The following is a 13,713-nucleotide window of genomic DNA, read 5'->3' as shown; positions in this document are numbered from 1 at the left end:
CAGACACTTGGTTTCATTCAAAAATTTCAATGGGCCTTACCCAAAATAAACTTGACTGCAAGCATAAAGACGGATTGAATTGCATTAGGTAGCAATTCAAAGTTGGCAAAAATATGCTGTCTTCTGAATTTTAGACATTTGTGAGCCGTGTCTAAATATGGCTCTCCATTGTGCTTGTAGGATGTTTGTTCATTCAGCCACATTTATGAAAATAGCCATTGTCGTATGAGAGGACTTGTCATTTCAATATATGCATTTGTCAATTAAGAGAAATGTAATTGCTTGAGTGGCAATTTTTTTTTTTTACGTAACATTGCAAAGGAAAGTTAATGATAACAAAGACAGGAAGTATTATTTTGTGCGGTATCTCTCAAAAAATGCATGCCCGGTCTTCCTAAGAAAAAGTGTTTTCTATCAAAAAGTGCTTACTTGGTCATGTACGCATTTATCTAGATGTAACATATTAAACATGCATTTGCATGGACCGGGGAAGCTATATAAACAGAAGCAAGCACAATTACTTTACTCTCCAAATAAAGGATAAGCAAGGATTTGGTCTACGTACAATTTAATTATAACAAAGCACAAGGGCTTGTGTTAAATGTAAATTGAGTGCAGTGGTGCGATTAAATAACTTGCGGATGTGTGGTTTGTTAACTGCTAAAACAGTCGATTAAGGTAAAACATGAGCCGGCATATAATTGCTTAAGTGAAATGCAGGAAGTTATTAAGAACAATCAAGACAAACATTTTGCACCATCGCCAATCCAAGCTGAGCTTAAATGTATTTCATTGTTCTTGTTGCCAGAGTTGCCAGATCGTGCAACTTTGCGTACAATTTGGTTTTCTTTAACACCGTTGTGAATTGTGATTTTTTTTTTAAATACAACCTTTAAACAAATGTGAGCTCTAACCTGCCAAAATGGGCATTTTGGCCTGCCATGGCCAGAGATTTGAGTATTTTGCACCTCAGGATAACTGCTTGTGACCCCTTCATCATGCAACTCGGAATGCAGGCGGAGAAGAAGTCAGCTACAATGTGCATAAACTTGGTCTAACAGGCTTGGATGTACTCAACACACAACACCGCACTCTTGATGGATTGGGATTGAGCAATTACTCAAGACATATAATACTGTAACCAACAAGAAAATGCATGCATAAATTGAATGTCAAAACACTCCACAAACTATGAAGGTAAACATACAAACTGTATGTTTATTAGAAAAGGTAATTGACTGCAACTTTAAATCCACCAAATGGAAGCTATTCTCTGGTTTAGAATATTTTAATAACCATGCCCCTTAAGTTCTCAGCAACCAATTAAAAAAACCAGAGTATAGCTGGCGGTTAACACCGAGTTCATATTGGTAGTGGGAGAAGCAAATATGTCATTATAGGACACAAACACAGTGACGTTCTCAGTGTTTCACCGAGTAATGTTCTCAAAAACATGCGAAAAATTGATGCTTCAAAGGACATTATATATACTCTGAAGTCCACATACTTACTGGGCGAGCTCTTTCTGGGAACGAGAGGAATAGGATCAAATTCATCGTCTTTAGGCTCTGCTGCCTCCTGGTCAGACTTAATGCTAGCCGGCAGGGAGTTAGCCTCCCCTACAGCGCATTGCAGTGATGCAAATCCCACCGATCCAGCAGTAGAGAGGAGCAGAGAGAAGAAATCGAATCTCAAACGAACCGTCGCAAGATCAAACACAAAATGTGAGCGGCAAAATGTGTCAAGGCAATGTGAAATCTAGAATGTGAAATTAACAATCCGTGCAGTAAAAAACACGCGCCGTTTTGTGTTTAGCAATATCCTATTGAGTAGATGGTATTAGTCTGCATGTTCGTATAAAAGTGTTAGTATTTCAAATGCTGTTAAAGCAGAGTGGAATGCTTGATTTATAAAACTCAAAGTTAAACATTAGCTTTTCAAATGAAATATATTAGCAAAAATAAAACCCAGCTGTGTTAGTAATGTGTTACCATGCATACTCTCGCCAGGGCTGCCAAATGGGTCTGACGCAGGCAGCAGATCAGGAAGCAAGAGGGAAGGCTCTGGAGATTTTAGGCCTTGGATCAGTTTTTCTACGGGAAAAGCAGCCAGCCAGAGACGGCACATGAGTAAAGCAGACACAGTTGTCAAGGGCCATAGACGGAATTCTGAGTGACCACCCATGCCATTTTTATCTGAAACCTACATACTCATCCCAATCGTCAGTAACATTATGCATTCTTCTTCTTGGTTCATTCGGTAAAGTCACGTAGAATGGAAATAATAAAATAATAAAAATAAAACATAATAAAATAATTCTCACGACGTTTCGGCCACAACGCAAGTAGCCGTCCTCAGGTGAGAACAGGTCTGTCTCCTCGACAGACGCTGTCTCCTCGACAGACGCTGTCTCCTCGACAGACGCTGTCTCCTCGACAGACGCTGTCTCCTCGACAGACGCTGTCTCCTCGACAGACGCTGTCTCCTCGACAGACGCTGTCTCCTCGACAGACGCTGTCTCCTCGACAGACCTGCTCTCCACCTGAGGACGGCTACTTGCGTTGTGGCCGAAACGTCGTGAGAATTATTTTATTATGTTTTATTTTGATTATTTCCATTCTACGTGACTTACCGAAAGAACCAAGAAGATGAATCCCTGCAGTCACGAAAGCTTTAAATCGAAATTATGCATTCTTGCAGGCACAATGATGCCACCTACTGCCAAGAAAGGGACTTGGTAGCTAAACTGGAATTATTTTTCAGGATATAAATTGCCAAAATACATTTTATTTTATTGGCTTGAATATTATGATACTTTGATCGTGATCACCTGCAAACTAGGTGGCTAATATGCTCTGGTTGCCGAACAATAAATTATACAGTCGCACTCATTACAACACAAAGCGCTTGTCATAACATGAACCAACAAAACCTTGCTGAGCTCTTCAAGGAGCATAAACCATCAAGCAAACTCCGGTCATTCCAGCAGCAGCTTCTGGCTAACCATCGAACAAATACGGTGAGCACTGTATCGTGCGCTTTGGAATTGCATTTCCAAGGTCGTCTGGAATACTCTTCTGTCCAATATTAGGAATCCACTGGAGCTATGCACTTTTAAATCTGAACTGAAAACCCATTTCTTTAGAACTGCTTTGTTGCGTTTAGTTTGTCGTCTTTTTCCCCACACCTCCTATTTAGCACTGATCCAGCAGTTGGCTACACGTACGTTGCGAAAGAAGTTCAACGTACACACACGCAGCTGATGTGAGAGGTGAGATCCCCCCCCCTGGTGACTGTTACCTGGATGGTCGGAGTCTGGCAGCGGAGAGAAAGGGTCGGGGGCATCAGCGAATGCAGGGGGAGGAGGGAGCGGAAGGAGAAGGGACAGCTCTGGTGCGTCGCTGTCTGCGCATAGAGAGCCAGAGACAAGGAAATAAAATGATAGACAAGGAGGTTGAAAGAGAGTGATAATTACAGCAGCAGCAGCAGGAAACAGGAGCATTTGGTAATGAGTGTGTGGGTACAGTAAACCATGAAAGCGCAAGTCAACGTATGACTCATGCAGCAGCAGCAGCAACAAAAACCTACGTCAATACTTGAAACAGAACTCGTGACCATGTAGTGCGTTTTCTACTACCTGGTCTAAATTTAGTGCCGTATTTGGATGACTGGCGAAAAATGTTCCTGAACATCACTGAATTCACATTGGTGAGATAACAGTGTTACACATGATTACTTTACACACAGCGTCAAGACTTTTCTTTGAATGCCTTCAGGCGGACAACAACAAAAAAACAAGTTTGGCGGCCTCATTATTCCTCGGTATTGAGGGTGCACAGTACCTGCTTTGGAAACAAAGGGCACGGCACCGAAAATGTCGGTCTGTGCCAGAGCTTGCTGCGTGGCCACCTGCCCCGTGGTCGTTGGTGGGTGTTGAACCTGCACCTTGGTCTGGGGAGCCTGTAGGCCAGGAATCAAGCTATCGACAGGGGTCCGTGCGTCTTCCTCCTTGTTTCCTGCGAGATAAAAACGATCGACTCAAGTACGGGTCTAAGATTCTGTCAGAGTTGCGCATGGACTACTGTTCACAGTCATCTTTTCAACCCGGCTCTATTTAACAACCCTTCAATTACACAACACCCCATCAAAAACACTGATCTGTAAAAGCAATCGTGTTGGGTTTTTTTTTGTTCCTCCCAGTTCAAAAAAAGACAACCTCCACCCACTCGCACTCGTAAAGATGCTGTTGCACTGCGTAAGAGGAGAGGGGGGGGGGGGACTGGGGAGAGCACGTTACCCGCAAGGCGCTCGGACGAGAGGGAGGTGAAGTCGTCTCCAAAAGGATTCCAGGTGGTGAGGTCCGGGGCGTTGGCAGCACACCGGCTAACATCCTGCTGCGACGAGCGTGGGGAACCTGACGGAGTGGTGCTTGCAGATCTGTGCAGGCAAGCAATTTCGCCACGCTAAGGTTAAAATACAAATGATGACTCAAAGTCGAACTGGGACTGCGGGCAATTTCAGGAAACGTTCAGTAATACGTACACAACTACAATGAGGGATTGTGGAGCCCTCAGCAGACTTCCTGAGGACAGGCACTTAAAGGGTACAGATTTCCAAACGTTTCAGATTGTTTGATGCTCTCCTGTGTATTTGTATTGACTTTTATCAAAAAAACGACTTCTGGGCTGAATGAATTCAAAGTCTAATGTTGATTTTTTTTTAGATGAAAGCAATTGTTTTGTTGCACGATAATTGTATTAAGGCATATAGGTTAGAATTGATTTAATTTGTCTAATTTTATATGTTGGAGATTTTCCAGCCAACTGACTCAACATAATTAAATTATGCAAATGGCGATGCATTGAAAGTATGTTATGAACACTCAGCCCTTTGTAATATCCACTGCTGGATGAGGGCCTCCAAATTATTTGACTATACTTTACCATGCTGTTCAGTGAGGGTTAGTGAAGTCCGGGAACATAGATTTGGGAGCAAATACAGTACAACACGCATTTTTCTGCCTACTGCATTATCCCTAAAGTTCGTCATATTTTACAAATATTTCCTAACGAATGGCACTTTACATTACTGTAACAAGACAAAAATGACATTATAGCCTGAACAGACTTTTGAGGAGAGTGCTGTTAGAAAGCACCTATGAAGGCTGACATGGCACACGAGGAGGTGGGCGGCCAGCTCTACACCCGATCGCCTTTGTCTCCCCAGTGGTGATGTTTACACACCACACCAGGTACTCATTTTCACACGAGTCAACCTAGGAGAGGCCCCGGACTGGTTAAGATAATCGTCGCTGGTGTTAAGCCGTGAGCAGGAATTGAACTCGGGTCACCGGGTTCATAGCGCAGCGCGTTAACCGCTACACTACCGCATGCATACACACATTTGTCAGTATGTATGCATATTGAACTTCTGTCATACCTTACATAGCACACCATGCAAATCAGAGGTACGGGGAAAGGACAACAAACTCAACTCAAGAACTGCTTTTGTCCTTCCCCCCACACCTCCGATTATCACAGATTGCTACGTACGGTGCCAAAGTTCAACATACACACATACCTAGAGCTGAACTTGAATAATCTCATAACAGACAAGCATATATATATATATACACACACAGTTCAAGTCACACCGTCCACCCGACTCAACCTGCTCACTTGGACTTGTTGAGCGAGGCTTGCGCGGCGGCGGCCGCCATGACCTGCGTGGAACGGCTGGCCGGCACGCCGTACACGGAGCTGTAGGTCACGTCGCTCAGGATGCGACGGTGGCCGCTCGCTCGCTGCGCCTTGGGGGACGAGGGCGGCGTTACCGACAGCAGCCGGGGACCCTGCTGCTGGCTTGCCTGGGCCGGCTGATGCATCTGGGCCAGCTGATGGGGGAGCGCAAGTAGGGAAAAGGAGAGCGAATGAGTCATCTGCGCAGCGATATTAGCATTATAATGGTAGGTGAGAGGACGAGAGAGAGTGTGAGAGGACGAGAGAGAGGGAAGGCAATGAGATCACCGTCACTGCGGGGCTTAAAACGAGCTTCGGAGGAGGAGAATATGAGGTCACATCAGTGCAGGCCCGCACCGTTTTCAGAATACATCAGAATTGTCCCCACAGCCCGTGCTAATTTACCAGTGCAGCGACAGCTCTCAAGCTGGGGTATGAATCATCTGTGTGAAATGTGTGGGGCTTTGTTCTTACACCCTTTTCGTACGACTATATTTTCTTCCATCTAAGTGCTCGTAATTATTTTCCTCATGTATCGTATTTTATGTTGACTGAATTGTTTACATCACGCTGCAGAGATATATAATTTAAACACAAGAATGCAAGAAGAGTGGCCTTTGATTAAAACAGTTTTGGTCAAACAATGTATGTTGTTTGGTTGCAATTGCTCTAAGAAAACACAACCAATTTTTATCAAAGACATGACATTTTTTTTTACTCAATCCTGAGCTATAAGGAATGTATTCATAATTGGTGACCCTTTGTTCCCTCACTAATAGGCAGTAATGGTGTAGTGTGGACAATATCTGAATTCCGGCCTTGGAAAAAGTAATACTCACGGCTGTTCACACAGCAGGGCGAATTTGATTCCCGGCCACAGTTAACATCAGCACCTCCTATTAGCACGATTGGCTACGTACGGTACGAAACAAGTTCTACATACACACGAGAGATATCTGAATCAACCTCTCCACCCCACCCCCCGTCCTTTACCAACCCACACATCCAGCACGGTCAAGTATGGTCAAACAACAAACACGACCGATACGGCATAGGGAGGCCTACATCGAGTAATACATTCACAACGGACTGTGAATTTTTATCATTGTTGCTCCTGGCTACCATCTTGTGTGCTCCCTTTTAATACGCCAAGTGCAGTAGTTTGTAGCGATGCAGAAGAGTGCAACACAGTACACACCACACTCTGCACTTCTGCCGTTGTGTGTGACAGCCCCACTCACCATCGCCTGCTGCTGCGCTGCCTGCTGTTGAGCCGCCTGTTGCATGGCTGCACACTGCTGCATGTACAGCTGCTGTTGGAGCAACATTTGCTGCTGTTGCTGCTGCAAGAGGAACTGCTGCTGCTGCTGTGGATGCATGGCCTGGAGCTGCTGTGAGTGCACAGCACACAGAGGTAACACGCGGTTAAAATTATTTGGCTGCTAAAAATGTCCACGTGATAAGCCACTTCACCATTGGAACCTCATTTGCCAGTAAAAAATATGATAACAAAACTTTTGGCGTCATCTGGTCCAACCCATGTGAGACTAGGCTCTAAGGAAAGCTGTCTTGGGTGTGGACCAATCAACTTCAAGGACAGTGCATACATTATCAGAGTTATGTTTTTTGTTTGCATTATGACTGCAGGTATTGTGGTCTATGCAAACATGACTCCTTGTAAAAAAGGTGTCAGTTTTGTTGCCAGATAGAAGGGTAAAAAAACAATTATCATAAGCCCCTTCATTAAGCTATTATTTGTGGCCAGGTCCATTTTGAAAAATAAGCCAATAACTCAGTGGGCTTTAACTGGTAAAATCTAAATAGTTTGGTTTTATTTATATTGTCTTTAGTGATTTATGATTTCTGCAGTATAAATATCCTGATTCTGAGGTACACGCGTAACCATTTGTTGTCCGGTAAGAGGCAATGGAGGGTGAAGCTGCGGGCGCAGTGGCCTTATACTCCGTGCTAGAATCCTGCCATCCTGCGTTCGATTCAATACCATTGCTAACATTAGCGACCCGCGATGTCTCATTACTCATCCTGGGCCGTTTCCCCCACCCTCACCTCGTAGTTCACCAACTTGTACAGACCAGCAAGATGTACGTTCAATCGACCCTCCCCATGTCCGGCACGGCGTGGGAGCTCTCGTCAAGCCGTGTAGATTGATAGTGGGCTGTATATTATTTATTGCTACATTCAGAGGAAACTATTTCCACTGGGCATTTATGACCATGCAGCTCTTAGTCATTAACTGGGACACAACACTCACGATGAATTAAGTTCCTACTCGTTGAAATTAATGGTGCGTTAAAAGCGAATAAAACATCTGTACATCTCTGCACGTTCAAAATATTACGTGATTGTAAAAACAATAAAAATGGTATGCGTGTATATGTGCGCATGCTGTGGTGGGTAACTCGTCACTAATTCATCTTCTTAAATGCGGCGTTATTTGTCAAGGGAAGCCACATGGAAAACATGTTTAATCAACTAATAGTTTAATTCCATTATTATACCCAGCATGTAAAAGTCAATATCTAGGTTACAAGTTACAATCAATATGTTGTAAAAGAGCATGGTGATTTGTTTTTTATATGCACCTCGCAGTTTTACTCATGATGATTACTTGTTGGCAATTTAGCAGGTGGATTCACATAACTGACTTTAGTTTTACGACTGCATTATTCACAATTAATTTACTTTTCACGTGTTGAATGTATAAATGCAAATTCTTGCATTCTTTACAGCATAAAACGCTGCTAGAAAAACAATTCTGTAAAATCCTTCAAAAAGCCACTTTGACCCAACTCCAATATTTAATTTACACAGCTATGCCTACTCATGCTTTAGTTTTCCTTGAAAAAAATATTAAATTCAGCACAGCTACAATGCATTATCATTACACCTAACAGCTTTTTCCCAGAATTCAAGAAAACCTCGAACCTGTTGGGCTTGAGCTTGAATCATCTGCTGCTGCTGCAGGTAAACCTGCTGTAGTTGCTGCTGTTGGATCAGCTGCTGTTGTTGCAGGAGCTGCTGTTGCTGCTGCTGAATCTGGACCTGCTGAGCTTGCTGAACAGGCTGTGCGGGTTGAGCCGGCTGTGAGTTCTGTGCTGGAAGCTGCTGCTGCCCGTTTGGCGGCAGCGCCGGCTGAGGCTGGGCGGCTGCCGGAGGAGCCGTTTGGCTCGCGGTCGCATTGGACGAGTTGTTCACCGGCATGGGCGCTAACAACACATACACGCACCAGTCAGGCGCAGCAGAAGCAGAGCACTCGTCAACCTTCATTGTTTTCCCACCGCGACGTATTTGAGTCAAGTGTGGGAACGTATGTACGGCGAGTGAGGGTTGCCACACCTCTTGAGGCACAAATAAAACCAGGACATATCACGGGACGAAGAATATCTCACAATGCCGAAATAGGGGAGAACTACATGTAAATACATTGTCTTGAGTGGGGTATCATTACGCCAATGACAAAAACCGAGACTTTTAATGTCCTGGCAAAACGTTCAGATTTCCGAGGATGGCTACCTCGAAGGGAGGACAATTCTGGAAATACTATGACAGGTGGCAACCCGGGCGCTGAGAGTGCATGGCAGTGTCTACCCTTCAGTAAGCTCCCTTCCTGTCCCTCGTCAAACTGAAGCAGCCACAGTGTCTCTGCCCTCACCTGCTCCCACCTTGAACAGTGTCTAGCTGCTGAAGTACTCAAGCTAAACGGGTCATCCCAACAAATATCGGTGATGCCACCAGATCTCTCGTAAAGGAGCATAAACCAATCACACAAACTCCGTTCATCCTCGCAGCGGCTTTTGGCGAGCCATCGAACAAAGACAGTCACTGCATCGCGCACTTTCAGACACGCTTCTGCAGCCATCTGGAACGTTCTTCCTTCCGATATTAAGAAGCCACTGGAGCTATACACTTAAATCTCGATTGAAAACAAATTTCTCCAGAACTTCTTTTTGTGATTAGTTTGTCCTTCCCTTGTTCTGTGCTAAATAAGTTCAACATACATACATACAGATCTCAAAGTCTGCTCTTACAGTATCAACCAACTAATGCAATTTTACATCCCCCCCCCTATCCCCCTATCCCCATATCTTGAGTGGCACCCCCCATATCTACACTGTGCCCAAGCATCACAAACTGCTTACCTGGCTGGGTGGCGACGGCAGCGGCGGTTGCCACAGGCCTCTTCCTGGGCGTAGAGACTGCCTGCAGGGGCAGGATGCCCACCGCACCGGGATTTGTCTGCCCTGCCTTGGGCCTTTGTCGTGGGGCAATCGACGTTTCAGTGGGGCCAACCGTTTCAGTGAGTCTGCGTGAAATCGGGTGTGGAAATGTTAGCGGGTAAACGGTCGGGCGAACGGTCAACAACGCTGAAGACGGCGTGTAATGGGCCAAGGATCGCCAGATTGCTGGCTACAGATGTGGCTGCTTAGGCTGTATGGTGTAGTCAATGATTGTGCAATTGTTGTAAAAATGCACCTGATTTGAATGCTTGCCATGATTTGTTAATAATTTGAAAAATATTGCAAGCGACCAGCTCACCATGTAGCCCTTTGGCAAACCACTGCCATATGAGAACCTCCCCCACACGCTGTGGGTCGTGGGGGTTATTTGACCGTACGTCCCCACCCTGGTCCGTGCAGGTTGGTGAAAGCGGGCAGCATAAACATTGGCGCACAGTACAACGGATTTTGCTGCACAGCCCAATGATGACAATGTCGCCTTGCAGCAGCCTACAATACTTGTTTTGTGCACGGTGGTCATCCAGGCAGGCACTGTGCAGGCTCAACCCCTCCCCCACCCCGGCTGGAGGCATTATTCAGCCACGTTCTGCGCAATCTGAAGCCATCGGGTGTATTCCAGGTAAATTTGATAAAACTCGTATATATATCCAACCATAATGATAACCCAGAACAGATGCGGAACTACAGTAAATGGAATTAAATGGGGACCATGGACTGAAGACGACTGTATTTTGTACGAGAAATCTGATTAGGAAGAAAGGAAACTCACTTGGTTTTGGACTGTGTCTTCCTGGCAGCAGCTTCACTTGCTTTCAGTGGCTCCGGAAGTTTATTGGGAAGGGACAGGCCCTGCAAACGACCACGCGCAGTCAAACCAATGGCACTGTTCCTTCACACGATCTCAGGGATCGTTGTGAGTTTTGTTGCCCCTTTAATAGTCTATCTCAAAGGAAGAACCTTTGAAGAACCCAAATGGAAAACGGCAAACACTGGTCCAAGGTCATGGTGATAAATTACTGAAACCTAATCAACAATTTGATGCTGGTATTTTGGTTGACACAGACACACCTTGACCAAGCTGTGAAATTCAAACTGTGCTCATCACAATGCTAACAATGCAAGCAAAACATCCTCAAGTATAATCTTGAACACCATTCTGGCCCACTGACCAGTATTATCCAGTCATGATCGACAGTTAAACGAAACACTCCCTTGGCATAACATGGACATTATCACCGTGTAGCATAAAACATACATACAGTATTCCTTAGTAATTAGCTAGTAATATGTTCCAGAGATGCTCTTGAATAGCAAATTTCACGGCCAATAGCACTGGCCTACAAACACTTTATCTCACAACGATGGAATACTGTAGACAAGACTGTTGGCAACCATGTGCAATGCTATGTCATCTATAATAAAACACATCAACGGAACTTTATTTCTTTATCTATAGGCAATCCAACACATAGTGCACGCGCAGCCATGCACAATTGCTTTTGAATAGTTACAAAAGGTAACAAAGCTAAATCTATGTTCCCACAGCTTGCTTTGATTACCCGCAAACATGGATGACATTCGTTTAAGTTCCAAGACGATGCAACTTTAAGTAAAAAAATATATGCAACGCATAATTATAGTCAACAACAATAGAAAAATAGTAGCTTACGTTGACATTCAGAATGGGACACTCTTTGCCAGAAAGCTTGAATGCAAAGCAGGCCACCTGGTAGATTTCCGGCCTGATGTCTGGATCAGGCTCCAGCATGTAGCCTGATACAAAGATAAGGGTTAATAATATTTGTAACGGTATAGCCTTTTGTCAATCCACTGCTGGATGCATGTATAACTTCTTCTTTCACACCGTTACGTAGCCAACCGTGTTAATCGGAGGTGCGAATTAAGACCTCCCCCACGCTGTGGTCACAGGGGTTGTTTGACCACACTTGACCACGCTGGTTAGCGTGAGTTGGTGATGGTGGGTCCCAGGACTGGTTCAATTATCACTCGTCACTGATATTAGTCATAGCCAGGAATGACCCACGGGACACAGGGTTAATTGCAAAGTTGTACGAAACACGATGCTATTATTGCTTTTTTACAGGCATTAGATACAATTATTTTATCATGCATTCAAATTATATCAATATTGGCCCTGCGGGAAGATACTCAATGAAATAATGAATAATTCGTCTTGTGGATGGCAGCATTGACATCGGAAGAGCAGCGGAGGCAAACCGCTGTTACCATATTTGTGGCGAGTCTGCCATGAAAAATTCAAGAGAGGACAATACGCATGACGTAATGCTAAGGTCTTAACAAAGATATTTTAAGACAGCAGGGCAGGCAAGGTGAAAGAAAGCCTCGTTAAAGCAAAAAAACAAACGTACATTTCAGGAGTGCCAAATTAGCAAAGATACGCAAGTACTCGGCAGTGCACAAATGCACGGAAAGGATGTCATAGATGAAGACAAATTAAAACCTGTAATTTCTCCAAAAACGGTAAAGATGTATTTATTATAGAATAGCATTTTCAAACTAAATTACTTAATGTATAATTTTTTTTATAAACTCAGCTTTCAGTAATGACGTGTCATTACAAATATTAGGGGGCGATATTTAATAAATAAGCAAACCCACCACTCTCGTACGTCTAAATGTGCTGCTATATTCGCCTTCCCCACGCCGTGCAGGGCGTTAAGGGATTATTTGACCCATATCTCACCACGATGGTTAGTGCAAGGTTGGTGAAGGCGGCAAGTCACTTGTACAGTTGTAGCACAGAAATAGATTACAACGGATTTTGCTGCAGTGCCCTCTGCTGTCCACAAGATATTCCCATAACAATATAATAACAATTTAAAGCTTTCGTGACTGCAGGGATTCATCTTCTTGGTTCTTTCGGTAAAGTCACGTAAAAGGGAAATAATAAAATAATAAAAATTAACATAATAAAAATACAATTCTCACAACGTTTCGGCCACAACGCAAGCAGCCGTCCTGAGGTGAAGACCTCAGTTGAAGACGGCTGCTTGCGTTGTGCCCGAAACGTCGTGAGAATTGTAGTTTATTGTTGTATTTTTATTACTTAATTATTTCCCTTCTACGTGACTTTACCGAAAGAACCAAGAAAAATATAATGGCAATTCAATATTCCCGTAAACAATGCCATACCGCCGTAATGTTGCGTGCCATGTGTGGAAGAAATGCAGACGTACGTATAAGACAGTGCATTTCATGCGAGTAGCGGGAGTGGTCGGGTATGGTGAAGTTCCCGTCGCATATTGCCACCTGACTCTCCCCGAACGGCAGCGTAAAGAAGCACAGCTTGTACAGCAAACATCCCAGGGCCTAAAGGGAAGAATAAACGAAAGCTAATTGTATTCATCCAAACAACAACCGCTCTCTTATATATATAAAAAATATGATTTCAAGTGGTGTTCCTGAAATGTTGTACACTTTCTAAACGCTATAAAAGTATACGACTCCATTTGTACGGCTGTGTTAATACAAAGATAATGAAATGTATTTATAACTATGCCACCGGTGGGATCTATACCAGCTGGACAAGTGGTGTTTGGATTCTTCCTTTGCTTTTCCAAGCACCTTCAAATGTCTTAGGCCCCCTGGCAGGCCGCTTGGCCTTTTGCAGGCCTCTTAATGTATTTGCATTCTTCCTGGGACACATGAACTCCTGACTTCGAACCCCTGACATC

The 13,713-nt window shown here is 44.1% G+C and overlaps 1 protein-coding gene across 10 annotated transcripts in view; it reads right to left on the bottom strand.

Annotated features, from left to right (window-relative positions):
- The window catches only part of AAK1 (AP2 associated kinase 1), a 39,591-nt gene that overhangs the window by 9,715 nt on the left and 16,163 nt on the right, over nt 1–13,713 (bottom strand). For 2 of the 10 annotated variants that reach the window (XM_061565015.1, XM_061565023.1), the window contains exons 7-18: nt 13,216–13,348; nt 11,667–11,770; nt 10,767–10,846; nt 9,899–10,062; nt 8,685–8,965; nt 6,980–7,129; nt 5,679–5,893; nt 4,298–4,437; nt 3,843–4,016; nt 3,301–3,405; nt 1,992–2,093; nt 1,512–1,619 (exon numbers count right to left, since the gene is read on the bottom strand). In XM_061565015.1, coding sequence (XP_061420999.1) covers nt 1,512–1,619; nt 1,992–2,093; nt 3,301–3,405; nt 3,843–4,016; nt 4,298–4,437; nt 5,679–5,893; nt 6,980–7,129; nt 8,685–8,965; nt 9,899–10,062; nt 10,767–10,846; nt 11,667–11,770; nt 13,216–13,348 — 1,756 coding nt within the window. The remainder of the gene's footprint in view (nt 1–1,511; nt 1,620–1,991; nt 2,094–3,300; nt 3,406–3,842; nt 4,017–4,297; nt 4,438–5,678; nt 5,894–6,979; nt 7,130–8,684; nt 8,966–9,898; nt 10,063–10,766; nt 10,847–11,666; nt 11,771–13,215; nt 13,349–13,713) is intronic. The other 8 variants (XM_061565019.1, XM_061565024.1, XM_061565022.1 and 5 more) reach the window with 6 other exon arrangements.

This window comes from Lethenteron reissneri, chromosome 34 (assembly GCF_015708825.2).
Source record: "Lethenteron reissneri isolate LAM-NWPU_2019-01 chromosome 34, ASM1570882v1, whole genome shotgun sequence".
NCBI lineage: Eukaryota > Metazoa > Chordata > Hyperoartia > Petromyzontiformes > Petromyzontidae > Lethenteron > Lethenteron reissneri.
The sequence above is the reverse complement of the archived record's forward strand: the minus strand, read 5'-3'. Positions and strand labels throughout refer to the sequence as shown.